Consider the following 26,600-nt stretch of genomic DNA (forward strand, 5'->3'; position numbering starts at 1 on the left):
CCGTCACAACACCCGGAAGAAGTTCCTGACAGTTAGTGTGGTTTCTCAGTAGAACAGGCTTCCTCGCGAGGTGGTGGGTTGTCCATCTTTGGACATTTTTAAACAGAGGCTGGATAGCCATCTGACGGAGAAGCTGATTATGTGAAGGCTCAAGGGGGTGGCAGGTTACAGTGGATGAGTGTTAGGGTTGAGAGTGTCCTGCATAGTGCAGGGGGCTGGACCAGATTACCCAGGAGGTTCATTCCAACTCTATTATTCTATGATTTTGCTGTAGTACATGAAATGTTGATTCACATTGTGACTGAAATTATTTAAGTACTCTTCAGCAATGTTCTGCTTTTGCTGTAGTACATGAAATGTTGATTCATATTGTGACTGAAATTATTAAAGTACTCTTCAGCAATGTTCTGATTTTGCTGTAGTACACAAAATGTTGATTCATTAGATACCAATGTTGGATACCAACTTTTACATCAGGAGTTGTTGCCAGTGATTTTCATAGTGAGACAGGTAATCTATCCTGCTGGAAGTAAGTCCAGTAATAGTAATAGAGAAATAATGGAAATTGTTAGACATTGAGAAGCAGAGCCTCTTGTCAGCTTATTTCTACAGCTACAGAGGTTAGAAATTTGCCGGAAGCCAAATTCTACAATTCATGGCTTGATCGCAGTCATATAACAAATTGGATTCCAGTGTCTGCCTTTTCTGGGAGGAAAGCATGGAAATCTAAAATATTTGTGTTGTGCTGGGTGATATGTTTAGAAGGAGTATAACAAATCTGCATAGGGAGAAGCTTGTCAATATTTAAAAATCATCCTCTCTTTCTCCCCATAGCTGTCTGCATTTTGGAGTTTAAAAGTCACTAGAGGAGAAATAGGACTCCTGAGGTTTTGTCCTTTAGAAAAGACATAATGTTATATAGTATGGCGGAAGCTTGCAGATGGCTGTTCTCCCAGTTCCATTGCTTAGGCTGAATGAGCAAGAGCTGAACTATTCTCTACAGATGTGGCTTGCTGATAATTGCCTCCAAGAACTCTCCAAACCCACACACAACTGAAGAACTGAATTAACAGCTTGTGGAATCTTGCCCATGGTCCTTCAGCTGCTTGGATAGGGGACAGCTATCCTATCTGTGTGCTTCTGTAACACAAATCTGGACCAGTATTGTCCGCTGTCACAGCAAAGACATTGCTTCAAAGTTTTTTTCTGTCACTGATCAATTGAAAATTGGTTTTGGAGGAGAAAAAAATTGCTATGATATGAAATATTCATAAATCATCCACAGGCATAAAAGAAATTCTCCTCTGGTTATTGTACTCATTGTCCCCTCCCCCTTTTTTTGTTTTTCAGTCATGCCAAGCCGACCTTGTGAAGGACAATGGTCACAAATATTTCCTTTCTGTTTTGGCAGATCCCTACATGCCGGTAAGGACAAATGATCAGTTTTCCCCCTTCCCTCTTCAAATTCTGTTCAGATAGCCTGCTCTGTCTTGGCTGTGCTGCTGTGCTGCTGTTATAAGACAATTTTGTAGATGGAGAGAGATTCTTATTATGTAGCTGCAACGTGCAACTGTGAGGTTGACGAGTGAGGTTGCAGTGGACTAGACAAACCAAAGAGAAGACTTAAAATGTCCAGATTATTTTTATGCACTCAAAGAATTTTCTACACAAATATTCTTTTAGTATTTATTTTTCTTTGCAAAAAAGATAACATAAGTAGATTGAGAGGTTATTTATTGTCAGGGGATTGTGTAACAACCTATTCCAGCTTTTTAAAAAAGAAGCTATAGTGCAGATTTTTCCAATAAATATTCTCAACTCTGGAAAAAAAAGATACACAATGATATTCTTTTTTTCTTCTTCACTATACTGCAGTCATGAGCAACAGCTATTGGAGCACTGTTCTCTACGTTTGTTTTTTAAAACCTTGCACTAAGGGGGAAATATAGCAAAGTACAAAATAATTTCCCATTGCTCCTTACTGCATATGAAACACTGTAACCTTGGGGAAATGTTTATATAATTCTTTTATTTCTTTGGAGCACAAGGCAACCATATTGATATCTATCAAGATATAGCAGAAAATCCCCAAATTTCTTTTAGAGAAGGGTAGAAAAACCTATGAAGAACATTTTCCTTTTCCATTTTCTAACAGAGCTGTGATATGTGTACTGGTGTGCAAGTGTACTGCCACAGGTTTTGCTGTGTGGTTGACGTTATTTAGAATAGTAGTTTCCAGCCTTACATGCTAATATATGTGAAATAATTTAATTGAAATAATTCAAAGTTCAGCCATACTGTGACTGAATGTTCTCAGAGTCTCCTAAAGACAATGGTACAGATTCCTCCAACAAGGGCTGCATATATGGGGGAGGGGGAAGTTAAACTTACTTTGCAACATCTGTATGTTTTAAACTTGAAGGCTTAAAGGTAAATTAAGATGATTTTTGTTGATTTATATCACAGTTATAGAATCATAGAGTTGGAAGGTACCTCCAGGGTCATCTACTGGCCGCAAGAGCCAAGCACCTACACAATCCCTTCTGTCCACCCACTTACAATCTAATCCCCTATGGTTCTCTTGTTTTCTTTCACCATGTGTCTTTAGACATCTAAAGACAGTTAGAGAGAATTGGGAAAGGTTGATACTTAATAAGTAGGCTGCTGTTCCATCAGGTCTATGGTTGAGGCCTAGAAATAACATCAAGAGATTGACCTCCCTGCTTGAAAAGCCATTCCAAAACAATCTAAGAACCCCTCGGTTTCTGCACTCATCTCATCTAAGCACCGTATAAAGAGGTTGCAGCCTAAGGGCTGAATTAAAAAAATGGGATTGATGTTAATTGTAATTATGAATTTTAGAGTTTTAAAACTTAATTAACAAATTTTGTATATTTGAAAATTTCTTGTAAGATGCCCTGGGCCTCTGAGGATAATTAAATTTTTCTTGTGTATGTGTTTGAAGGCTGAACACAGGACAATGACAGCTTTCATCTTGGCCGTGATTGTTAACAACTACAATACAGGGCAGGTGAGTTCAAAAGGGGAAAGGGATGGTTGCCACTGATTTTGACCTCTTGAATAATCTGGATTTATTTTTAAAGGTTGCATGCCACTGGCCTAAGAGAATGTATTTCTGTTTTTCGTTGGATCATTTCCTTAGATATTGATATATTGGCATCTATTTGTTTCAATACTTTGTTGTAGGAAGCCTGTCTTCAAGGAAACTTGATTGCCATTTGCTTGGAGCAGTTGAATGATCCACATCCTCTTTTGCGCCAGTGGGTGGCAATTTGCCTGGGCCGTATCTGGCAGAATTTTGACTCTGCAAGGTGGTGTGGTGTGAGAGATAGTGCCCATGAAAAGCTCTACAGTCTTCTGTCTGATCCAATCCCAGAGGTAACCTTACTAGATTTTTTAATAAGAATCCACAGGAAAGAATGGAGCCATTGTTTGATTGCTCTAGCAAGGCCAGATTCACTAACATCAAATTGCCTGATTCGTGCCCAGCCCCCCCCCCCCCCAATAGCCTTGCATTGTTTTTGCATCAAGTTAACTTAACTTAATTTAGAGACTAACTAGATTTCAGTTATCAACTCACTTAGTTGTAAGAAATAATTATCTCAAATATATCTCAAATATATCCAATATACAAATAACCTTAATTTGGGAATCCTTTCCAATGTAGTGGGTGTGGGCTTTTTGCATCATTTGTGGTGCACCAGTACATACAAGTGAGACTGAAGAGTACAGCAGAAAGGGCAGGCTAAAAGTCTGAACTGGGACTTAAGTGAATCATGTTTCTCTTGCAGGTTCGCTGCTCTGCAGTCTTTGCCCTGGGCACCTTTGTAGGGAATTCAGCTGAGCGGACTGATCATTCTACCACCATCGATCACAATGTTGCAATGATGCTGGCCCAGCTCATCAATGATGGAAGCCCCATGGTCCGGAAGGTATAGAAAAGGATGGGGAGGCGTAGTTTTATGCAGGTCACCCCGCCCCATCAGACTAGTTTGTGCTTGTTTAGATGGCTGGATAGTCACATTGGATGTGAGGCAATTTTGTCTGTTCTTATGAGCAACTCAGACTGCATCTTGGCAATTTGTGTATAAGTTTTATTTTCCCCTGGAGAATAGCTCATAAACATGCCATAATATCAGAACATATTAATTTTTATAATGTTGTTAGACATAATTTAGGATTTCCAGATCCTTTTGTACTTTAAAGGGTAGCTTCTTATTCCAGAAGTTAATGGTTGTTCCTTTCTCCAGCTAGTGATGCTTCAAAGGGAGCACCACATTTAAAAAATGTACTAATACTCATGTCACTATCTGGCAGCAGTAAGCAATGGTGGAAAACATGATGTGTTTGGAAATGGCTGCTCTGTAGGGCATTCCTTGTGGGATGCATGAGGATGAATATCTTGTGTAGATGTGGTTAGTGGTAATGGCTATCTAGCCTCAAGTAAGCTTTGTCTTCGGCACTTGACTCATGTTCCTGATGTGTGTTTCTTGTAGCTGCCCATGCAGTGAGATTGGACCTGTTTGCATTCTTCTTTTCAAATTAAATTATGATGTTAAATGACTGGCAGAAATCCTCCTCTTTGGCCCAAATACAGCCAGTTCTTATTGGTTTTTCCTTGCTTTTATTCCTTGTCATCAACAGAACTGCCAGTTAAGAATAGGTTTTCTCTCCCCACCCCCCACCCCCCCCCCTAGCATGTGTGCATTGCTAGAAACAGAATTAGCTTCATCAGTATGCAGGTGCCATTATGTGGGTTTTAAAAATATTGGTTCTTGAAAATGAAATTATTTCCTGTTAACAGAGAACTTGCCTTTCTTATTCCTGCCCTTTACTGTTCCTCCCTCCCCCACCCTTGCTATCTCAAGGAGACATGCATCCTGAAAGTGCTACTGGCCAGCTGCTTGGTGACTGAGTGTGTGTCATCACTGCTCTTGCATGACAGCGGGTTATATCAGCCCTTTATTCACAGTGATTTTTCTGAATAGCAAGTCCCACCTTGTCGATCATTCTGTCTCTCCATTTCCTGGGAGGTTTACACAAATGTCAGTGTCTGCTTGGCATTGTGTTTTCTGCCTGAAGAATAGCATCCCTTTTCTAAAGGAAATATAAAATTAAGCTCAGCACCCAGAGCATGATTTAGGATAGCATTTGCTCAGGGGGAGGGGGGGAGCAGTCCTTAAGCTGAGGTCACAAGCTTTATGGATACTGTTAACCATCATGACTTCTGTGCTATCACTATGAAATACTTAAATGCCTTTCCTGTTTATCCTGAACACGAAGGTGCTACATTTTGCCCAGTATGTCTAGACATAAAGTCTTTATCAATATGGCATTTAATTTGCTGTGCAGTATGGGAGATCCCTCTTGAGACACAAAATGGCATTGTATAACAAAACAATGAAAGATGAGGCATTAAAAATTATATTAGACTCTGCAGCACATCCAATACTGGAAAGTGCATGTCTGAATGTTGCTGAATGCCAAAGGAAAAATATATCTGTCAGGAGGAAGCTGTCAAGCTTGTTATGTCACTGCTGTCTTTTTAAATCCCATGAAGAACGAACAAGAGACAAGGAAATGAGATTAGCCATGCTGGCCTCTGCCTCCAATTTGGAGATTGTTTCATTTCTTCCTCGGGAAACACGAGCCACATTCAGTCTGTTGTAATGCTCTTCTGTTTAACACTGTATTGGTACTAGTGTCTTACATTACAAGCTATGAAATTAAATATGAAACTTTAATTTATTACTGGATACTTGAAGTATCTGGCAGCCCTCTGGGAGAAAAAGGGGATTGGCTATGCAAGGATGAAGGAAAACAGGACATTTTACTTTAGCAAAGAGCTTTTCCATAAGTGAGGGGGAATGAAATAGTAGTTTAATGAACTGGTTGCATTTTCTGACCTCCCATGTATGGATCAATAGTTACAAGAGCCACTTGCCTTGTACTCACAGGCACAGTGGCCAGACCCATGTCCTACATTCTGTTTCAAGCAAAATACACTTCAACTTTTCTGATACCTGTTTGAGTAAGTAGGACTTCAGCAGCACAGCCAATAGCTGAACTTCTAGTTGCTTCCTTTCTTTGACCTGCATCACACAGTACAGACAGATCTGCAGTTTGTGGAGTATATCACGATGTTTCTGCCAGGCACTCAGACTACTGTAGAACAGGTTGACAAATCTTCACACTGCAGATTGCAGGCTCCTTTGTCATGCAAGAGTCTTGCCCTTTAGTATAATTTATTATGTCCTGAGAAGTGCAGAAGGGAGGGGTCTGCGGACAGGAGAGGAATGAAATGGCGTCCATTTCAATAGTCCATGTGAAAATACATCAGTTTGACAATACTTGGCTGAATCAAAGAATAAGGGGAGACTGGCTAAGAATAATGAATAAAAGGCTTTTGTTGCAGAGAATTTATTGTAGAGTCAAACACTCCAGCTTTCTTCAGATCTTCACACCAAAGTGAAGGAAAAATCAATGTTTCACCAAATCAGGTATAAAAAAGTGCCCTCATCCACTCTCAAAGTGACAGATGAGCATTAATTTTGTCAGAAGATTGGTTTCACAGGGACTTGATTCACAGGGATTTTTAAAGCTGTTCAGACAGCAGTGTTTTCTGCTACAATATTGCAAAAGAGAAGGCATTTGCTAAGCAATAGCATCTTTACTGTTTACTTTGTGCAAGAAAAGAAGTGAGGAATAAGTATATGCTGTTGGCGCCCAGTGAATCTGTACAGGGTAGCAGCACATAAGCAGCATTATTCTTGCTTGAGAATTGGTCTTGCTGAGTTGAGTAAAAAATGTGTAGATCTAATCTTAGAATTCAGAGTCGGTATAACTGCAGAAATTCTTTCCATATCATGTGTCTCTCAGGGAGGTACTATAGGTCAGTGGTAAGCACAAAAGGTCACAAAGACAGTATTCTCACATCATCTCAGACTTGCCTGAGACCTTTTAAGATCTCTGCATAACATGATCCTGTAAGGTAGAGAAGACAGATCTTCCATTTGGTGTAGAAATTATTGCATAAATCTTTTTCTTGTCTGCCTTTGTCTTGAAACATAGCTCTTCGAAGAAATAATGGTCTCTAACCTTTGCTCTAAAGGAAGATTTGGAGGCAGTTCTTACATTAAAACACTCCTCTACAACAATATGCTATAATGAATCCAGAATACCTGTCTGCTTCTGCTTATAGATAATTTGCAGAGGAGACCTATGGAGGACATTATATAGAAATTTTGGAAGGGCATTATTTGCAGGGTATGGAATTAAGACTGCTGGATAAGTCTCAAACATGGACACAATTCCATCTGTGGTCTAGATTTTTTTTTTAATTTTAGAATGCATTTTGATTTTTCGTTGTAGGTGACCCAAGTCACACAAGCAGTTACTTTCTCTGTGTGCCTCCCCCTCCTCCCACACATACTCACTAAATTCTGTTCTGATAGCATGTTGTAAACTTTTTAGTATATACAAGTTGTGAAATTATGAAATTGCAGTCCGTCAGCTTAGGAGTGCTTAAATGAATTGTACATTTCTCAGCGTGCATGGATGGAACCAGTGGGTCTTATTTTTAAAGCTTGAACCCTTTATCCAAGAACAACTTGTTGACAGTGCAGTTTCTTTAGATAACATGAAAATCACAGCATTTCAGCAAATAACATTCCTCAAACTTTGACTTTGAGTGTTGGATATCTTATTTTCTGCTCTCTGAGACACCAGGCACCTGCTGATTGAAATGCTCCCCAAATTTTGCAAAGATGGGAGTTATTCCTTACAGTTAGTTGTTTGATGTACACACAGTGATCAGAGGTCTAATTTTTTTTCCCTTTGCCTCTCCACAGGAGCTGGTGGTAGCATTGAGTCACCTCGTAGTCCAGTATGAAAGCAATTTCTGCACTGTTGCCTTGCAGTTTATGGAAGAAGAAAAGAATTATGCACCACCTTCTCCTGCTGCTCCAGGTGCTGTTACATTTTCTTTGTGGTCAAAAACAGTTTCTTCTGTGGGTAGGTGGGGATATTGCAGCAGATGATATTGCTGGTACAGTCTGCATTTTCCTGCATTATGACATTTTATCTTCAATCAGAAAAGAGTGAAATCCTTTTGTGTTTCACTGCTAGAGTCATTAAGAGTGAACTTTTCTCTTGTCTCCACAGACCAGGTCATTGTCAAGATAACATGGTGCTGTGTATAAAGTTGTAATGTGTCCTGAATTAAAGGCTGCTATTTATTTATTGATTGATTGATTGATTTATATTTTTATACTGCCCTTCCCTATGGCTCTGGGCAGTTTTCAAAAAACATTTCAGAACGTTTACATAGAACAATATCAATATAACAATAACATACCAACTAGAATAACTAGAACAACATTTCAACAACAACAACTTTGACACTCCTTCGGTAGGTTCAACCTCTCCATCTTGGGGGGGCGGGGGCTGTAGATGTTTTGGGTCAGTTGGCCTCAAACAAATGCCTGGTGGAAGAGCTCCCTTTTGCAGGCCCTGCAGAATTTTGGAAGTTCAGGCAGGGCCCTGATCTCTTTGGGGAGCTCATTCCACCAGGCAGGACTGAAAAGGCCCTGACCTTTGTTGAGGTCCGACATGCCTCTTTAGGGTCAGGGATCCACGAGGTGGTGGAGCGTAGAGCTCTTCTAGGGGTATAGGCAAGGAGGTGGTCTCTCAAATACACTGGGCCCAGGCCGCGTATGGCCCTAAAGGTGATTACCGAAACCTTAAGTTTAATCCGGAATTCAACTGGGAGCCAGCCGAGTTCTTGGATGTTGTTCTGCTCTTACAACCCTGCTCTTGGGAGAATGCTATGTTGCACAGAAAATTTGTAGCTCTCAAAGCCTATTTCTGTCTACAGTAAAGTTTGTCATGAATTTTGGCTGATTCATGGTTTGCAGAGCGGTGTTCCTGGAAGGCATCCACTATGAACATTTCATGAACTTTGAATCTGTTTGTGGCAGTTCATGAATGGATACATTTCCAGACAGACTGTCTTAGCTCAATTAAACTGTTCTCCAGCCTTGGAAACTCCAGTAGAAGCCTAAGCTTAAGAGGCACTGTTGGCTGCCAATATCTGCTCTTTGGAATCAGAAAGATATATAGATATATACACATACATGCTCAGTTCCACACCCTTTCATCTGTCAGCTGTTCACAATTATACAAAGAGGCAGAGAAGGGCGTCACCCCAAGGGTCAAACATGACCCGGTGCTTGCACAGGGGATACCTTTACCTTTAGCAGAGCACATTCATTTATTCCCTCCTGATTGTGAACTCCTCTCTCCTGTTGGGGCTTCAGTGTTAGGTGGACTCAGGACTCTGAGCCACCCTGTCTCTGTGTTCATGCTGAGCAGTGGAGTTTAGCTTCTGGATGCCTTGGATGAATGAGGACCCACATTTTATGGCCTCCTGATTTTGAACTTGTCTCCCCTGCTAGATTTTGGGTGCTAGGTAGACTCAGCATTCTGAACTACTCTGTCTTTCTGCTCATGCCAAGGGCTGAGTACCCACATTTTATACACTCTTGATTGTAAATTTCTCTCTCCTACTGGGGTTTGGGTGTTAGATGGACTCAGGGCTCATGGTCACATGAGATATCAGGCCAGATAATAGTCTTATATCATCAGCACTCCAGGAGAACAACGTTGGTGGTCTCAGGGGACTTAGCTAGGTACTCCCTTAGCATAACCTCTGCCAAATTTTTTGTTATTGCATATGTGGCATCTCCACTACTCCTGACCTCCCAATTCCCTACTGCCAACCAGTAGTCCTGCTTCTCCTTGGTTGGGCTCTTTGAGGCAGAGGTGCTGGGCTGTGGCCAGTGGTGTACCTAGCCTACCTGGTGCCCAGGGTGGATAATTTTTAACACCCTCCTCCTCCATTTCTTTCACCATAAAATCACAGCTCACTAATGGTGATCCCATAGGATTTTTTGGGCAAGAGACTTTTGGAGTTGGTTTGCCATTGCCTGCTTCCGTGTCAGTCCTGCTTAGCTTCTGAGATCTGATTATCTTGTACAGTGCCCAGCAAACCCAGTGCTATTGTGACAATGCCAGTTGATGTCAAGCACAAAATCACAGTCCAAGAAAGGGGTTATGGTGGAAATCTAGCAGCATGCAACGTACAGTGCCCAGTAAACCCAGTGCCTTCTGTTGATAATAATAACAAAGGTTTGCTACTATGCTACCTTTAAATACAACCAAACAAGATAAGGATACCTTGTGGCATGGCCATAAATTAAAATTTGCTTAGGTCTGTGAGCTCTTCTGGTGGTCATTTCAGTCCAGCAGCACCTTAGAGACCAAGCAAATGTTCAGAGTTTAAGCTTTCGAGAGTCATAGCTCCCTTTGTCAGTTACGAGATGTCAGATATCTGACAAATGCCTGATGAAGCAAGCTTTGACTCTTGAATGTGCATGCCCTAAAAATCTTGTTGGTCTCTAAGGTACTGTTCGACTCAAATCTAGCTTTTCTACTGCAGGCCAACATGACTACCCTCTGTAACTATCCCCTTCTTTTGGAAACTAACTAAACAAGATCTATTCTGCCAAAGCAAAAAGCCAGTCATTGCTTTCTTTTACGTTTTGGTTGTAGGAGCTACTTTTGAAGAGGCCAAGAGGCATCACCTTTGCCTCTTCTGGAAGTGCCCATTCAGAAGCAGTTGACTCTGTCAAAGGATGCTTGACTTGGAACTTCCCAGCATTTTTTGCTACTTTGTGCAATTTGTGATTGGCTAGTAGCATCATGGCTAGGAGCTGTTGTTGGACCTCTCCTTTATAGATCTGTCTAATCCTCTTTAAATCCCTCTAGCTAGTGGTCATCACTGCATGTACTGCCAATTTATTTGTTTGTTTATTGATTTGATTTTTATACTGCCCTCCCATACAGCTCAGGTTGGTTTACATTGTGGGGGGCTTTTTGCACGGCTTCAAAATCGCACAATGGTTGCCAATTGGAAACGCTATTGATTTGCCATAACGCACGACGTCGTAGACAATCTGCAACACTCCTGAAACCGATCAGCAAAAAGCGCTTCATTGTAGCGCTTTCAGGGGAATCCCAAAAAGTGGATTCACCCTCTGGAAAGCGCTACACTCTTGCAAACAATCTGCAACACTAGCGATAAAGACCTGTGCGTTAACATTGTTGCGGTTTCTTCAAAGTCCCTCCTCCTGAGCCTGTCCTCCAAACTTCCGGCGAAGCGATCGCCATTTTTTTTTCTCCGAGCGAGCGGGGATAAATGCACCAGCGAGCCTCTTTCTGTTTAGAGGCTTCCCTGGCTTCAGTCCTTCACCTTTAGTCACTAAGCACAAACCACAGAAAAGCCCGTTTGCTGAAATAAAGTCCCTTTATTTTTTACACATTAATTCAGCCGAAAATCGGGCCCGTGAGAGGGGGGGGATTTTTTTTTTATCACTCGAGGCAGCGTGGCAACGATCATACGATCAAACGACAGCTCACATTAGGCAGCTGGATGGGTCTCTCCGTTGCAACGAATCTACACAGATTCGTTACAATGGGTCTGTTTTTTTTAAAAAAAAACCTTTCTTAAAGGGAAAGGGGCTGTTTGGGAGCATGCTAACGGCTGCCCATTGGCTGCTTGACGGCCAGGGGCGGGACGAGCTTGGCAATAGCGCTTCCTTTTCTGCCGAGACCGGAAGCTGTGGGAAACGCTACAAAACGCAACTGGATTCCACTACAAAGGCAGGTATGCATAACGATGAATTCCACTATTTTAAATGGTGATTTTTCGTTCAGTGACCAATTTGCAACAAAGATCCCGGTGCGTAAAGCCCCTGGGTATTACTTGGAATGACCTAAGCATATAACATAGTCAAAATAACAGCAACAATAATCCAACAATAATCCAAAACAGCAACAATAATCCAACAGTGGTTTAAATTAACATAATATCAATGAATTAAGTCAACAATACTATAACATGAACAACAACTTAGATGAACCCCCAGAGAGGTCAGACTGGTGTATGCCATGGAGGAGGTGTCTGAGGGGGGACCTGTAGATGTTATTGGGTTGGTCAGTCTCAAGGGACTGCCTGCTGGAGGAGCACCCTTTTGCAGGCCCTGCAGAATTGTGGGAGTTCAGGCAGGACCCTTATCTCTGCAGGGAGTTTGTTCCACCAGGTGGGGGCCAGGACAGAAAAAGCTCTGGCTCTTGTTGAGGACCAGCGTACTTCTTTGGGGCCAGGGAACACCAGTCAGTTGGCAGTGGCGGAGCATAATGCTCTTTTTGGGGTGTAGGCAAAGAGATAGTCTCTCAGGTACCCTGGGCCCAGACTGCATATGGCCTTGAAGGTAAGAACCAAAACCTTAAGCCTGATCCGGAATTCGATTGGGAGCCAGCTAACTTGTTGAACTATAGGCCGGATGTGAGATCTCCATGGTGTATTGTTGAGAATCCTGGCCGTGGGATTCTGAACCAATTGCAGTTTTCCGGATCAAGGATAAGGGTAGGCCTTATTGATTTAATTTATCAATGAGTAAAAAAGTACTTCCTTACAAGAACATAATATGAATCTCCAATATCTGGATCTAGTACTAGGAAGGACCTTGTTCTATCATACTCTCACTTGTTTTTACAACTTCAGAGGGGGAACTAGCCCACACAGACTGCTGGCCTTGCTTCTTCGTGAGGGCGATGATGTACTGTAATCCCAATCACACATGTAACCTAATTTTAGATGCCTCTAACACATCCTCAGAGCTGCTGAGAGTCACCATGGACTCCTGGGATTTCCATCTGTACATCCTTTGCCAACCAGAATAGAGATGAGAATGTCTTGAAATTAAAAAGTGAAAATAAGGGGGAGGGGAGACACAGAAAATTAGGTGAAGGAAGACAGCTTGAGAGAAAGGTTAAACTATTGGAGAAAAATGACCTGCAAGCTGGCAATTAATGAGCAGAGTTGGAAGGTGCTGTACAGGCCATTTAGTCCAACCCCCTGCTCAATGAGGATCAGCCTCAAATATCCATGGTACTTATCTATCTGCAGTTTAATGACCTCTAGAGAGCCACCCCTTTAGGCAGCTGATTCCACTGCTGAACTACTTTTCCTGATATCTAGCCAGTACTGTTCTACGCATAGTTTATACCCATTACTGGAGGTCCTATCCTCTGCTGCCAACAGGAACTGCTCTCTGAAGTGAGACCTCCTTTTTGAAGTGAGACCTCCAGAACTGCACACAGTACGTGCAGTCTGACAAATGCAGTGTCAGCATCATCCTGTAATGGGGGTGAGACAGGTAATGGGAGAGAGATCATGTTTCTCCTGGATGGGGAAGATGTGGCCATCATGCAGAATTGGCCAGCACATAGGTTGGTGGTGCTTACTGGCTGCTGCAGTGTTCTGGCTAGGTGGAATGTTGCTGCCTGACTAGATGAGCAGCCTATTCCATAGCCATCATAGTGCTTCCCTTCCCCAGCTACAAGGTGTGTGGCATCTATGTGGCCTGGGGGCTCACTGCTTGCCCCCATATCTGGTGGGTTCAGGAAGGGGGGACACCATGTCCAGTGTGGCTCAGTGCCACTGTGGTAGGCCCAGGAGAGGTATGGCATTAGGGGACTGAGACCCTTGCATACCTGTTCATATGCAGTTGCCCTTTAGGATAGAATCATAGAATAATGAATCAATGAGTAATGTGAATCAACATTTCATGTACTACAGCAAAATCATATAACAATAGAGTTGGAAGGGACCTCCTGGGTCATCTGGTCCAGCCTCCTGCACTATGTAGGACACTCTCAACCCTATCGCTCATCCACTGTAACCTGCCACCCCCTTGAGCCTTCACAGAATCAGCCTCTGTTTACAAATCTCCAAAGATGGAGAACCCACCACCTCCCAAGGAAGCCTGTTCCACTGAGAAACTGCTCTAACTGTCAGGAACTGCTTCCGGATGTTGAGACAGAATTTTGAATTAATTTCATCCCATTGGTTCTGGTCCGTCCCTCCAGGGCAAGAGAGAACAACTCTGCTCCATCCTCTATATGGCAGCCTGGTGAAAAGTTGGTTTACCTATGTGGGCTGAAATCTGGGAGCAAGCAACTTTGCTGTCCCTGTGGTATATTCTCTCCCCCCCCCCCACTGTGCTAGGTGCCCTGTCCATGTTGTGCCTGCCACCAGGGTGTGTGTGTGCTTGCTCTATGTCCATATAGTAGGAAGTTGTTAAACAGCATTTATGCCACGTACCCTACCTTGCCTTCTTTTTTTAAAGATTTTGGCTATAAATGTAACCGCTACTGGTTACACCACACCTATATTCACTCTAAATTCCAAGGAATGAAGACACACTCTGCCATTTTAAATGCAATTGTTTCTGATATAAATGTTCTTAATACAACTCCTTGAATTTATAGGATGGTGGAGTGCAATGGAAAATAGGCAGGACAGTTAAAGTTACAGGAACTTAGTGCTAAAATTTAGCTTGAGAAAAATATCCTTAGGCTTTATGGATCTTGTATTGCAGGAACTGTATCTCACATCATACAACTTCACTAGACATTCTGCTGCATTCAGTTAAATGGGACTTGCATGGGGGCTGTCGTATAAGTCCCAATAGAGTTCACAGAGGTGGCAAGACAGTGTATGGTAAATTCTGCCCCTCTGTTTTGAACAAGCAGGTGCAAATAGTATCTTAGATTCATGGGAAGAGGGTGTCTTCTTTATGAAGTCCCCTCAGTGCTAAGGAAAGTCACTTGCCATTCTGTTTCTGGCCTGACTAAGCCTAGCCTTATTTGGTTTAAAATCTAGACTGTAATCATGTGGAAATATAGAAAGTTGTGGTCCCTGTGAATGAAGATGATGAGAGAGGAAATTAACTTATCACCCCTTGTTCAAAGGAGCAGGTGTGATGTGTTATTTCTTGCCACTGTCACAGTCAAGGAGCTGGTTTTGATCTTTCTGTCTGTCTGTGTGGGTAATACTTAAATATTGCCTCTACAGAAGGTGGAAGTCTGACTCCAGTGCGGGACAGTCCATGCACACCACGACTTCGCTCTGTCAGCTCCTACGGGAATATCCGAGCAGTCACCACAGCAAGGAATTTGAATAAGTCTCTGCAGAATCTCAGCTTGAATGAAGAATGTAAGATGTCTTTTCAGGATTCTCTTCATCCCCCCCCCCCCTGTAACTTGTTATTTATTTATTTATTTGAGTAAAGTCATAGTTGAATGGCTGCTACCAACCAAAGTCATAGTGAGACAATTTGTTTAAACAACAGTGAGCAGTGTCCCCTAAACATACCTGGCCTGCCCTCTTCAACCTCTTCCAAGAAGATGTATTAGCATGTTTGTCAAGGTCAGTGTTTATTATTACAGTTGCTCAGACCAAGTTATATAAACAAAAGCACAGGAGACCAAAACTGTATGGCCTTTAGGTATAATGCAGTTAAGACAACTGTTAGAAATAAAACTTAAAAGTATCTTTCTTCAAAACTTCGTATTTTTACGGCAGCAGTACAAAACTTGGGAAGCTGAATTTTTACCTGGGGGGTGTCTCCTTGCTTAATAGCCTCTTTGTTTGATCTGCATCTAGACATTCTGGAATTAGCATGTTTGTTCACTAAATGCCTCTCTCAAATTTTCTTCCAGCCCCTCCTCCTTTTTTCAGTCTTTCCCTGAATGTATCATCTCTCCAGATTTTCTCATATTTCTCATCTCCAGCCAGATCCTTTTTCCTAGTCCACTTTCACAACTATCCTAGTCTGAAAAGGAAAACTTTACATCTTTGAAATTTAGGCATGGTCATCCTACAAACTGAAACTGTTTCCTCGGGCAGCTTACAATCCAATCCAAACACACTGCAGTCAAACATCAGTAAAAAACAGCAACATTAATAGAGAGTAAAGAGGAATATTCCATAGCTTCTGGTTTGCTTGTTTTTAATGTCAGGAATAAACAAATACTCTCACTAAGGAAATATTTTTCCTGGCACTAGCAACTGAATAAATTTGGCACCTGGCAAGTGCTAGAGTGGAAGGCTTAGTGATGTCTTCACCTTGGGAAGAGCAGATCTCCACAAATGGATAAAAGCATGTGAGAAAAGGTGATTCTTATTTATATCTTGATCCCAAGCCCTATATAATTTTAAAGATAAATACCAGCACTTTGAATTGGGCCTAGCAATAAGTAAGGAGCCAGTGGAATGGTGTTAAAACTGTATACATGTTGTCCTTGTAACTAATACCATGCAGCAATCTAATAGCTGTATTCTGCATCATTTGCAGTATTTGAACCATCTTCAAAATCAGCCTGATGAAGAACTTGCATGGGGGCAAGTTCTTCACCATGAACAATTTGTTCTCTCTAGGAAGGATCATGCATGGCAAACCAACCAAAGCTGGTTCAAGGAGCTCTGTGCCTCCATTGTGATCTAGCTGCATTCCCAAGCTGTGTGCCTGTCCCTTTTGGGAAAGTGCAATCCAATTTAGAAGAAGCCAATCATCCAATACCAAATTTGTTACACTATACCAAGAGGACCTCCAGTTTATCTGGATTAACTTTTCATTTATTGGTTTTCACCCAGTGCATTACTGTCTCCAGGCAGTGGCCAAAGCATCTCTGGTCTCACCTGATTCAACCAAACAAGTAGACTCGGGTATCACCTACATTTTGAGGGATGTCAAATCCTCAGGTGGCCTCTCCCAGCAAATTCCTGTAACATGGGGGATAGCAATATTTCCTATGAAGCCCAGTAGGCAAAAACAGTTGTTTTGGAGTCATCCAAATGGGAAAGGAACCACCAAGGCATGGCAGCTGAAATTCATGCATCAGCCACCGTTGCAGTAAACAGAGCTATGATGTTAGCCATTAAATTGAGTCTGACTCTTGGCGATACTATGGCACAACTGCCACTACGATTTCCGATCTTGCACTGCTTCTTTTAGTTGTGTATTGTGTTGGCTGGTGTCCATTCTGATCATATCTAACCACTGTGTTCTTTGTCAGTCTGGTTTCCTTTTTCCATTGACCCATGCTAGCATAATTGCTTTCTCCATTGAGTTGGATTGCATGATATGGCCAGAGTAAGTGAGCTGGTATTTCATGATTATGCCTGCCAGTGATAGATCAGGATTTATGCATTGTAGTATTTCCATGTTCATGACTTTTGCTGTCCATGGTACCCGCAGTGGCTTTCTCCAACATTAGAGTTCAAACGAATAGATTCTTCTCTTGTTTTTTTTCATTGTGCAACTTTTCCAAAATCCAGCACAAATTTGCTATGTGGTCACAAGTGCCACACCCCCGTTGAAAGCCAGCTTGAACAACTGGTAATTCACTTTCAATGGTTGTTACTATGTATTGTATGATCTTAAGCAGGATCTTACTAGCATGAGAAATGAGGGTTATTGTACAATAACTGGAACAGTTCTTGAGTCACTCTTTTTTTGGTAATTGGATGAACACAGATCATTTCCACTCCCCTGGCCAGTTATTCATTTCCCAGATATTCTGGCACAAAGCTGTGATGGTTTTGATTGGTACACATCTCAGCAATTCCACGGGTATGATGTCAATGCCTGGGGCCTTGCTGTTTGACAATTGACTCAAGGCCCATTCAACTTCCTCCTCAATAATTGCCGGTTCAAGTTCTATTTCTATTCTATATATATCTATACGGCAGTATAGAAGTCTTCAATTTCTGCCTCTATTGCATCAGGTGTCAGAGCATATACTGTGATATTTATTGGCTTGGCACAAGTTCAGATTGTCATGATTCGATTATTGATCATCAACAATCCATTGCTTGAGAAATTTTTTTTGCAATGAAAGCCATTTTGTTCCTTTTTATAGAGTTGAGGCCTAAACAGTAGATGGTAAAATCCTCTAGTTGAAAGAAACCATAATCTGTCCAGTGTAATTTGCTAATGCAAAGGAGGTCAATATTCAACCTGACCATTTCTCTTTTTACAATTTCCAATTTTCCTTGAGTCAATCCTCTAGCATTCCAAGTTGCTATTGGGTGCATCTTTGTAAAGCATAGACCCTTGCTTCCACCACTGGCAACATCAGCAACTTGGGGTCCTACGGGATTTGCCCCAGGCATGTCATAAAATCCAGGGCTATCTGCTGCAGGTCCTTGCTTTTCCTCAGTCACTTGTTGGGTGACTACTGGGTGACTTGTTGGCCTGATGGGCTCTCCATTGGGCACCATGTCAAAATTATTTGTGAGCTGTACCATAGGATTTTCTTGGCAAAATATTTCAAGGTAGGTTGACAGGTTGGGACCGGCATGCTCATGTGTGCATGGCTGGGTTAAACTGTCATAGTCATTAGTATTGAAAGCTGCTGAGAGATCTAAGAGAATTCCATAGGGTTGTACTTCCAGTCTCTGTCCTGGTAAAAGTTATATTTCATAATTTTTAACTTTAAAATACAAGCCTAAAGTTTGGTTTACCTTATTCAAAAATGACTAGAGATGTCTGGCAACTATTCATTTTGTCCACAAAGAGAGGTGCTGTTGTTTTTTTACATCATGGGATGGCTCTTCCAGAAGTGGAGTTATTTTTGTGCAAGGTGGAAGACCCAAGTAGCCTTCCCTCTAGTTTTAATTAGCCAAGACAGGCAGGGGTCAAGCACTAAGGGCGTCAGTTGAACTCTACAAAACAATTTGATAAACTCCTCTGGCTTAAACAACTGATCCAAGCAACTGTGATTAGACAGCACTTTGATAACCTTCTGAGACTGAATTGTTAAACATTGTAAAGATGGGTTATAGGTCATTTATTAACACATTTTCAGAACATAATAAAGACAAAAGAACACAGGAATGCAGGTATTACCCATTATTCTGCATTCTCTGCTGTGATCGAGAATCTGATATTCACAATCAGAATCAGAATACCTTTATTGGCATAAAGAATCGACAAAACCATAATATTTAGATTGGCATTAACCGTTGCAGAGCTCAAAGCCAAAAGGTTATCTCTTAGAATGGCCGACAGGATCGAGACAATTGTCAGAATAGATGCAGGATCTTTCTCACTTAACGTACTCTTCATCCTTTGTTTCTCTTCACAATGGAGACTTGATTTCTTTAGATGGTTGACTAGTGAATCTAATATTGTTCCATAACACTAGCTAAGGTGAAAATTACTGATCATAAACAATGAAAGTACCCAAAACCATTTTCCTCAAGGGTTGTGTGTGTATGTAAGCATGTGCAGTTCTCAGCAGACTTCATTCATTCATTCATTCATTCATTCATTCATTCATTCATTCATTCATTCATTCATTCATTCATTCATTTACATTTCTAGACTGCCCCTATTGACCCTGTCATCTCAGGACAGTCCACAACTGCTGCTGAAGCATAAATGTTTTGCATTGATAGAACATGGGAAATTTTGATCTCCCAAGGGCAGTGAATACCATAACATCTGTTTGTTGCTACTTCGGTAAGTGTGATTCTGAGAAGCTTGTTTCTTTCAATCCTGTTGTGCTTCTTCTTCTTTAACAGCAGGGAGCTCTGTTGCATTTTCCCCTGGGAACTTGAGCACCAGCAGCAGTGCAAGCAGCACTTTGGGCAGCCCTGAAAATGAAGAGTATATCCTGTCTTTTGAGACCATTGACAAGATGAGAAGAGTCAGCTCCTACTCCTCACTGAATTCACTAATAGGTGAGTTTGAATGTTTCTAAGCCACTCTGTCTCTCTAGTTGACAAAGCAGTAAGGCTCTGAAAACTAGGTTGAGGCAGACCTCTTTTAATGGAAACACCCATTTGTGTGAGTAAATAGCTGTTCTGAGAAAGGAAAACAAGGAGGTTACCTAAAGTTTTGGGGAAGGAAGGTGTGGAACAATGACACAGCTATGGTTATGGGAGGGCTTAGCTCTTTTCTGATAGGGAATCAATCATTGTTTGTTCCTTAGCCATCTAGGGATAAGAAGCTAACACCGTGTGGGAATATACAGCTACTTCCAGCATTCTAGAAAACAGCCTCACATAGACCCATTATGCACGGGGGGAATGTTTGTCTAAATGAGCTTCTTACTTTTTCTCTAGAGACTAGGTGACTGTTAAATTCAGGAAGTGGGCTACACTCATGTTGCCGCATCATAATTACTAAGCCAGTTAAAGTGAGATGAGGGGAGATGTGGAAATAGAGAGAACTCTAGATCTTTTCTTCCTTTTTCTGCTCTATTCTCCAGCTCCTTCTCCCATTTCCATCCTGCTTACCACTCCAGTCCTTTTTGGCATTGCAGATCCCACTCTGGGGCAGGACAGGCAGCCACAAAATAAGAGCTGCTACTCCACTTGGAACAGAAGGAAGGCACAAAGAAGTAGAAATTGGAAAGGTGGGCCAGGAAGGGGGGAAAACACCAGAGCTGGCACCAGGAAAAGTTTTTTCTTTTCACCCAAGTTCTTCAGGCATTGAAGTGCTCTTTAAGGGGAAGGCAGACCAAAACATTCAGGTGAAGAAAGGCAAGTATCATGGGACAGAGCACAGATGACTTTTTGTCAGGCAAAGAGGCTGAAGAGTCAGGGGAGGCAGCTGGTCAGCTAGGACAGCTGCAGAAGTAGACAGTTAAGTCATCTCCAAGAGCCGCCTTTGATGTGTAGAAAGAACCCAAAACTCTGAGTTATGCTGTTTCTCCTTGGATATAGCCTTGTCTTCTGATTTAGACCTGGATCCTGAACCCTCTTCCCCAGAGCCTGCTGCTGAACCAGAAGTCTCTCTCAGTCGAGGTCTCAAAGCCCTGAACCATCTCACCCCTGCCTCAGTATTTGGCACTGTAACTGGGTGTGTAGCGCCTTTCAGTACAAGGCAGGATGCTGTATCTCCACTCCCTTACAAGATTATTGAAAGCCTTGGTTCACCTTCAGCCTTGGCTGGAACAAATTAAAGATACATTGTTGGCTCAAGCTGAAGTAACTTGATTGCTGCATTGAATCCTGGACCTCAGCCTCAAACAGGATAGCAAGCTCTGCTAGTTCACCTGCTCCAATATATTTTCATCCCTGCTCAACATTTGTGCAAGATCATGGATTTTCCTGGGTGAAAATGACAGGCATTTAGTGGTAGTGTGCTGTACTTCACTGTGCATATAGTAGGATCTTAAGGTCTCATTTGTTCATACCTTTCTGACCCATCCAGCTTGTACTATAGCAAGCTATAGACGCTCACTAATGTGAGTAAAAGCCAAAACTCGCCAATGCCTTATCCCAGAATTTATTACACCTTATTGCAAGAAGAATGGTTAGACTGGAGAAAAAAATGGGTTCCATATAATATATTTTGAGTCCAGGTTATTGCACCTGATTGTAAGAGATTTTGAGAAAGAGGTTATTGCTTTAGAAGCTTAGAATACTAAAATCCTTTCAAAAGTGAACATTTTGTGAAGGGACTGGGAACTTAGTGGATCCCAAATGTTCCCATGATGTTTGCCTTTTTGTGCCTGCTTTCTGTTGCTCACAGTCCTCCCATTTGCTGCTATTATAGCTTCCTGGCCCTCTCCCAATTTCCTGGGCTCTGTGAACTAGGTCTAACTGCCAGATCCAGACTGGGGAATTTCTAAAGACTTGGAGATGGAGCCTGGAGAGGGCAGGGACCTCGAGGGGCTACAATGCCATAGAGTCTACCCTCGCAAACATCCATTTGCTCCAGGGAAACTGTCTCTAGCCTGGAGACAAGCTGTAATTATGAGGAATACCTAGGTCTGTCCAAGCCACCATCCAGCTGTCCCAGCCTTCTTCCAGAGTTACCAGGGGACAGCAACCCCCTCTCTAGCCACCGAGATGAACCAGCAAGTCCGGCTTACCATGGAGTCAGTGCCTGCCCAGGGAACAAAGAAGGGAACCTGTGATACAGGGAATGGCCCCAGATGCCACAGCCCACCCAGTGAACAGAGCTGAGATGTGACATGCCCCATGCCCCAGCTGAGGCAAAGGATGCCAAGGCTGGTTTCCCCAGGGAGGGGAAGACCAGCAAAGCCTGGACATAGCCCAGGCTGCCAGTCCAAGGCTGTGGAGGGATAGGGTGGGAAGACCGCCAAGAGGTCCAGATGCACTCTCCTCAGGCCCTGCCACCCAGGGGCAGTGGTGAGCCTAAGAAGCGGACCTCACAGGGCCTCAGCAGAGGCCAGACCCAACCGCTTTGCCTTTTACTGGAGTAAACAGCTGCATATTTAATAGTTTACAGTGTCTTAAGAGTTTTAGAGTACAACTGAAATCAGTTAGATATTAATCAAAAACTGAAAATACAAAAGCCCTGTCCAGAGCTTTTCTCATTCATATTCAGTCAAGAAGGGCTCATATCCAGCTGTAAACGGCATAGCTTATGGAGGTGTTTAAAATTCATAACTTACACAGAATCCCATTACTTCCAGCATTTACTACTTTAAAGTCAAGGGTTTTCTTCCTCCTCGTATATCTTCTTCTCCCTCCCTCCCACACACACCTTTTTCAAAACTGTCTTCCAATCTTGTTTCTCTCTCTCTCTCTCTCTCTCTCTCTCTCTCTCTCTCTCTCTCTCTCTCTCTCACTCACTCTCTCTCTCTCTTTGCTGTTTCCCAAATAATACAATTTTAAGAGTTTGAGTGGAATCTGCCACCTCTATTCACTTCTCTCATTTCAGTTTCTTCCCACTGGCCAGGAATGGGAAACTCATTGAGAACCAGAATCCATAATAAGAATTTCATGAGCAGAAGGATCGAGACCTTTTATGTATAATTGACATATGCCATATTATGCTTGGAATAGGGTTTAATTGAAACAAAAGCATCTCTTTTCAAATGCTTGAAGAAACTAATTGTTCCAATTGGCTTTTCCATATTGAAACCAAAATTAGGTCTTTAGGCATTGCCCTAGACTCATTATTTCCTCTTTCAGCATCTGAGGCCTTCCAAACTATAAAATGCAGGCTCTTAGACATTGAGTTTCAAAATCTCATTAGTGCAGCTAATAAAACCTGCCCTCCCCCGAATTTGGGGATTTCACCTAACGTAGGCCAGGTAGCCCTTTACTTATACCATCTTCTAACTCCAAACCATCATAGAGCCTTCTCTCTGGCCAAATGCCATGCCCTACCCTCAGCAACCATCCTAGGAAGATACTGTCCTTATCAAACAAGCAATATTGAAGCTTCCCACGTGTTCTTTTCTATTGTCCTATTTACAGAAGTCTTCGTAGAAAACTTTTGATCCTTATTTCGATAAATAAGCAAGGACTTCTTGACCATCTTAACATTTCCTTGCTTCTTGAAACAAAAAGAAACTATGGCCAAATTTTTGCAAGGTGCCATTAAATTGCATCAGGATTGTTGTTAAAGACAATTTGTTGTATATTGATCAATTCTTTGAGTGCTTTACGAACTTTGCCAGCTTGGTGTAGTGGTTAGGAGTGTAGACTTCTAATCTGGCAAGTCATGTTTGAGCCTGGACTTCTAATCTGGCAAGCCAACTGGATGACTTTGGGCTTGCCATAACACTGATAGAGCTGTTCTGACCGAGTAGTAATATCAGGGATCTCTTAGCCTCACCTACCTCACAGAGGAAAGGGAAGGCGAATGTAGGCTGCTTTGAGACTCCTTCTGGTAGAGAAAAGCAGCATATAAGAACCAACTCTTCTTTAATTTTGCCCTTATGTCTATTTATTCCACTTTTGACTGACTTTTTAATATGCCAGTAAAGTATTTGGATTTGGAAAAAAATGAGTATAATTGACATGAACCTTGAGTAAATATAGTCCAATTCTAGGCAATAGCTGATGGACATTGCACATTCTGTGAAATACCATTTGTCATTTGCAATGTAAATATCAAATTCCAGACTGACTCTGAGCTCCCTAGTGTCAAACAAAATCTAAAGAAAACTGGCCAGGGGCATAAATCATCCAGCAGTGAGAAGAAAAGTAGCAAATATGGATTCACTGGCAGTCTTCAAGCAAAGGTTGCATCCACTTTTCCACTTTTCTTGGATGCTTTAGGATGCTTAGGGCTGATCCTGCGTTGAGCAGGGGGTTGGACTAGATGGCCTGTATGGCCCCTTCCAACTCTATGATTCTAGGATTCCATGTTTCTGTGTAACCAGAGTTGGGGATCAGGTAGTTCAGACTATTGGCTTGTTCCCAGAAAAGCAAGGAGGGCAGGTGGGGGAGAAGAGGCCTGAATGCATTTGAGTACCTTCTTCTGTCTGCTCTGAAGCAAGGAGCCGGAATGATCAGTGAGGTAATAAAGTTTCAGATTTTGTTTTCCAGCTTGAATTAAATTATTACCTAGAGCTAGGTGTCAGTACCTCCTCCTCTGCATGATCTGTGGATCCCTTTCCCTTAGATTTCTGCTGATCCATGGAAGCTACCCCTACCCCACCCGATCCACTGCCTCTGCCTGAGAATCACTCTTTGGGGCATCTGGGATGTGACATTGAGCACACGATAATCAGTTGAGGCTCATTTATATTTGTTTAGGCATGACAGATAAATCTGTAGTTCACCAGCTTCTTTTCAGTGGCACCTCCGATTGATGGGGAAGAACTTTGCTAAATATTCCTCATGCTTATGAAATAAACTTCTTGGAGATATGAAAGATGACATATAAGAGAAAAATTTACATCAAATCAACAAATAATAATATTCTGGCTTTTGTTTCCTGCATTTGTTTGTGAGCACAAGATGCCAAGTTCAGTCTCTGGTATCTCCATTTAAAGCACCTCAGGCAGCAGGACTGGAATAGACCTGAATCTGAATAGACATTGGAGAGCAGCTACCAAACAGAGTAGAAAGTACTAGGATAGATAGTGCTTCGTATACTGAACTAGTTCCTGGTAGATCACTAGGCTAGCTTTCCAATATCAAATCCTGAGGATCTTGGTTCAAGCCTCAGGATCTTTGTGTATCCAACTCCTTGCATCTCTATTTAAATTGTTCTCAGATAGCATATGTGGGGGAAATATATTTCCCATGCCTTGGAAAGCCACTACTGGACTAAGCAGATAATGCTGGAACAGATAGACCAGTGGTCTCAGTATAAGATAGTTTCATAGGTTCTACCCCCATCTGTAATACCATAGTATATAAGATCTTTTTTCTCAATTGCAGAATGTTTTATTATCAGTGTTAGGTATGCCTTTTCTTCATACTACAAAAGATACAGGAGTTGAATATAGAATTAAATCCTTGGTATACTCTACTGTGTTTTTGCTTAATAGTATTCCTTGTGCAGGAGGAATAGAGAGAATATAGGAGACTTGCATTCTGAAATTCTATTTTACAAGCTATATCATATGTCCTTATAAATTATTATGTTATCCTGAACTCAGGGTTAGAGAAGAATTTCATTGCAGCCCATCCTCCATCAGAAACTTGGAACCAAAATCTCAGCCTCCTTCCTGCTATCTTCTTATATGTTTTGCCTAATCTGTTTAACCCTTACGAGCATCTAGATTTTACCAGTTTAATCCTTCTGCCTAGGCACTGCTGCAGTAGAGGTATAAATGTATCAAGCTCTAAGGAAGTATATTGGTTACCAATTATTTGCAAATTCAATTTTGCACGTTTAGATGCTGTGCAGCTACCATTTTCTCGCATACCCAAATGATAGTTGAATCCCATTATTAGTCCTGTCTCGTCTTAAGCATGCTGAGTTTTCTTTTTCTTCTGCATTCATGCTAATGTAGTTATCCATGTGGAATATTGTTTATTTAGGAAATTAGTTTTCTGAAACCTCCGGTATCCTGCAAACTTGGGATGTGAGTAATATGAATGTGAAGCAGAAGCTATAAAAGATGTCACATAGGAAGTCTCCCGAAGGACTATTAGTACAGGCTGATATTTACAGAATGTCACTGTGCAGTAAGCAAAGGTATGGTGTTTGTAAGGTGGCAGTGAGTAAAGATAAAATATGAGAGACAGAAGTTGAGACCAACATTGCTACTACCCACTTGAGAATGAAGGAATAAGAGAGCGCAGATAGAAGAGGAGGAAATCACAGCACTTTAAAAATAAAAGAACAAATGAGATGTGGGATGATTCTTAACACATACTAATTCAAAATCTGCAAATTTATATCTGTGGGTTATACCCAGTAACATGTGCATGATAGACAGATGGCAAATAGATGGGGAAGAAATGGAGATAGTGACAGATTTTATTTTCCTGGGCTCCAAGATCACTGCAGATGGGGACTGCAGCAAAGAAATTAAAAGACACTTGCTCCTGGGGAGGAAAGCTATGGCAAATCTAGACAGCATCCTAAAAAGCAGAGACATCACCCTGCCAACAAAAATGCGTTTAGTCAAGGCTATGGTATTCCCAGTTGCAATGTATGGCTGCGAAAGTTGGACCATAAGGAAGGCCAAGCGTCAAAGAATTGAGGCTTTTGAACTCTGGTGCTGGAGAAGACTCTTGCGAGTCCCTTGGACTGCAAGGCAAACAAACCGGTCAGTCCTAGAGGAGATCAGCCCTGACTGCTCCTTAGAAGGCCAGATCCTGAAGATGAAACTCAAATACTTTGGCCACCTCATGAGAATGAAGGACTCCCTGGAGAAGAGCCTAGTGCTGGGAGCGATCGAGGGCAAAAGAAGAAGGGGACGACAGAGAATGAGGTGGC

General features: G+C 41.9%; 1 protein-coding gene across 5 annotated transcripts in view; it reads left to right on the plus strand.

Annotated features, from left to right (window-relative positions):
* Positions 1-26,600, plus strand: part of RPTOR (regulatory associated protein of MTOR complex 1) — a 520,373-nt gene that overhangs the window by 374,226 nt on the left and 119,547 nt on the right. For 3 of the 5 annotated variants that reach the window (XM_077328221.1, XM_077328217.1, XM_077328219.1), the window contains 7 exons: positions 1,351-1,425; positions 2,966-3,031; positions 3,208-3,399; positions 3,813-3,953; positions 7,872-7,989; positions 15,002-15,142; positions 19,517-19,675. In XM_077328221.1, coding sequence (XP_077184336.1) covers positions 1,351-1,425; positions 2,966-3,031; positions 3,208-3,399; positions 3,813-3,953; positions 7,872-7,989; positions 15,002-15,142; positions 19,517-19,675 — 892 coding nt within the window. The remainder of the gene's footprint in view (positions 1-1,350; positions 1,426-2,965; positions 3,032-3,207; positions 3,400-3,812; positions 3,954-7,871; positions 7,990-15,001; positions 15,143-19,516; positions 19,676-26,600) is intronic. The other 2 variants (XM_077328218.1, XM_077328220.1) reach the window with 2 other exon arrangements.

Source organism: Paroedura picta, chromosome 3 (genome assembly GCF_049243985.1).
Source record: "Paroedura picta isolate Pp20150507F chromosome 3, Ppicta_v3.0, whole genome shotgun sequence".
Lineage (NCBI taxonomy): Eukaryota > Metazoa > Chordata > Lepidosauria > Squamata > Gekkonidae > Paroedura > Paroedura picta.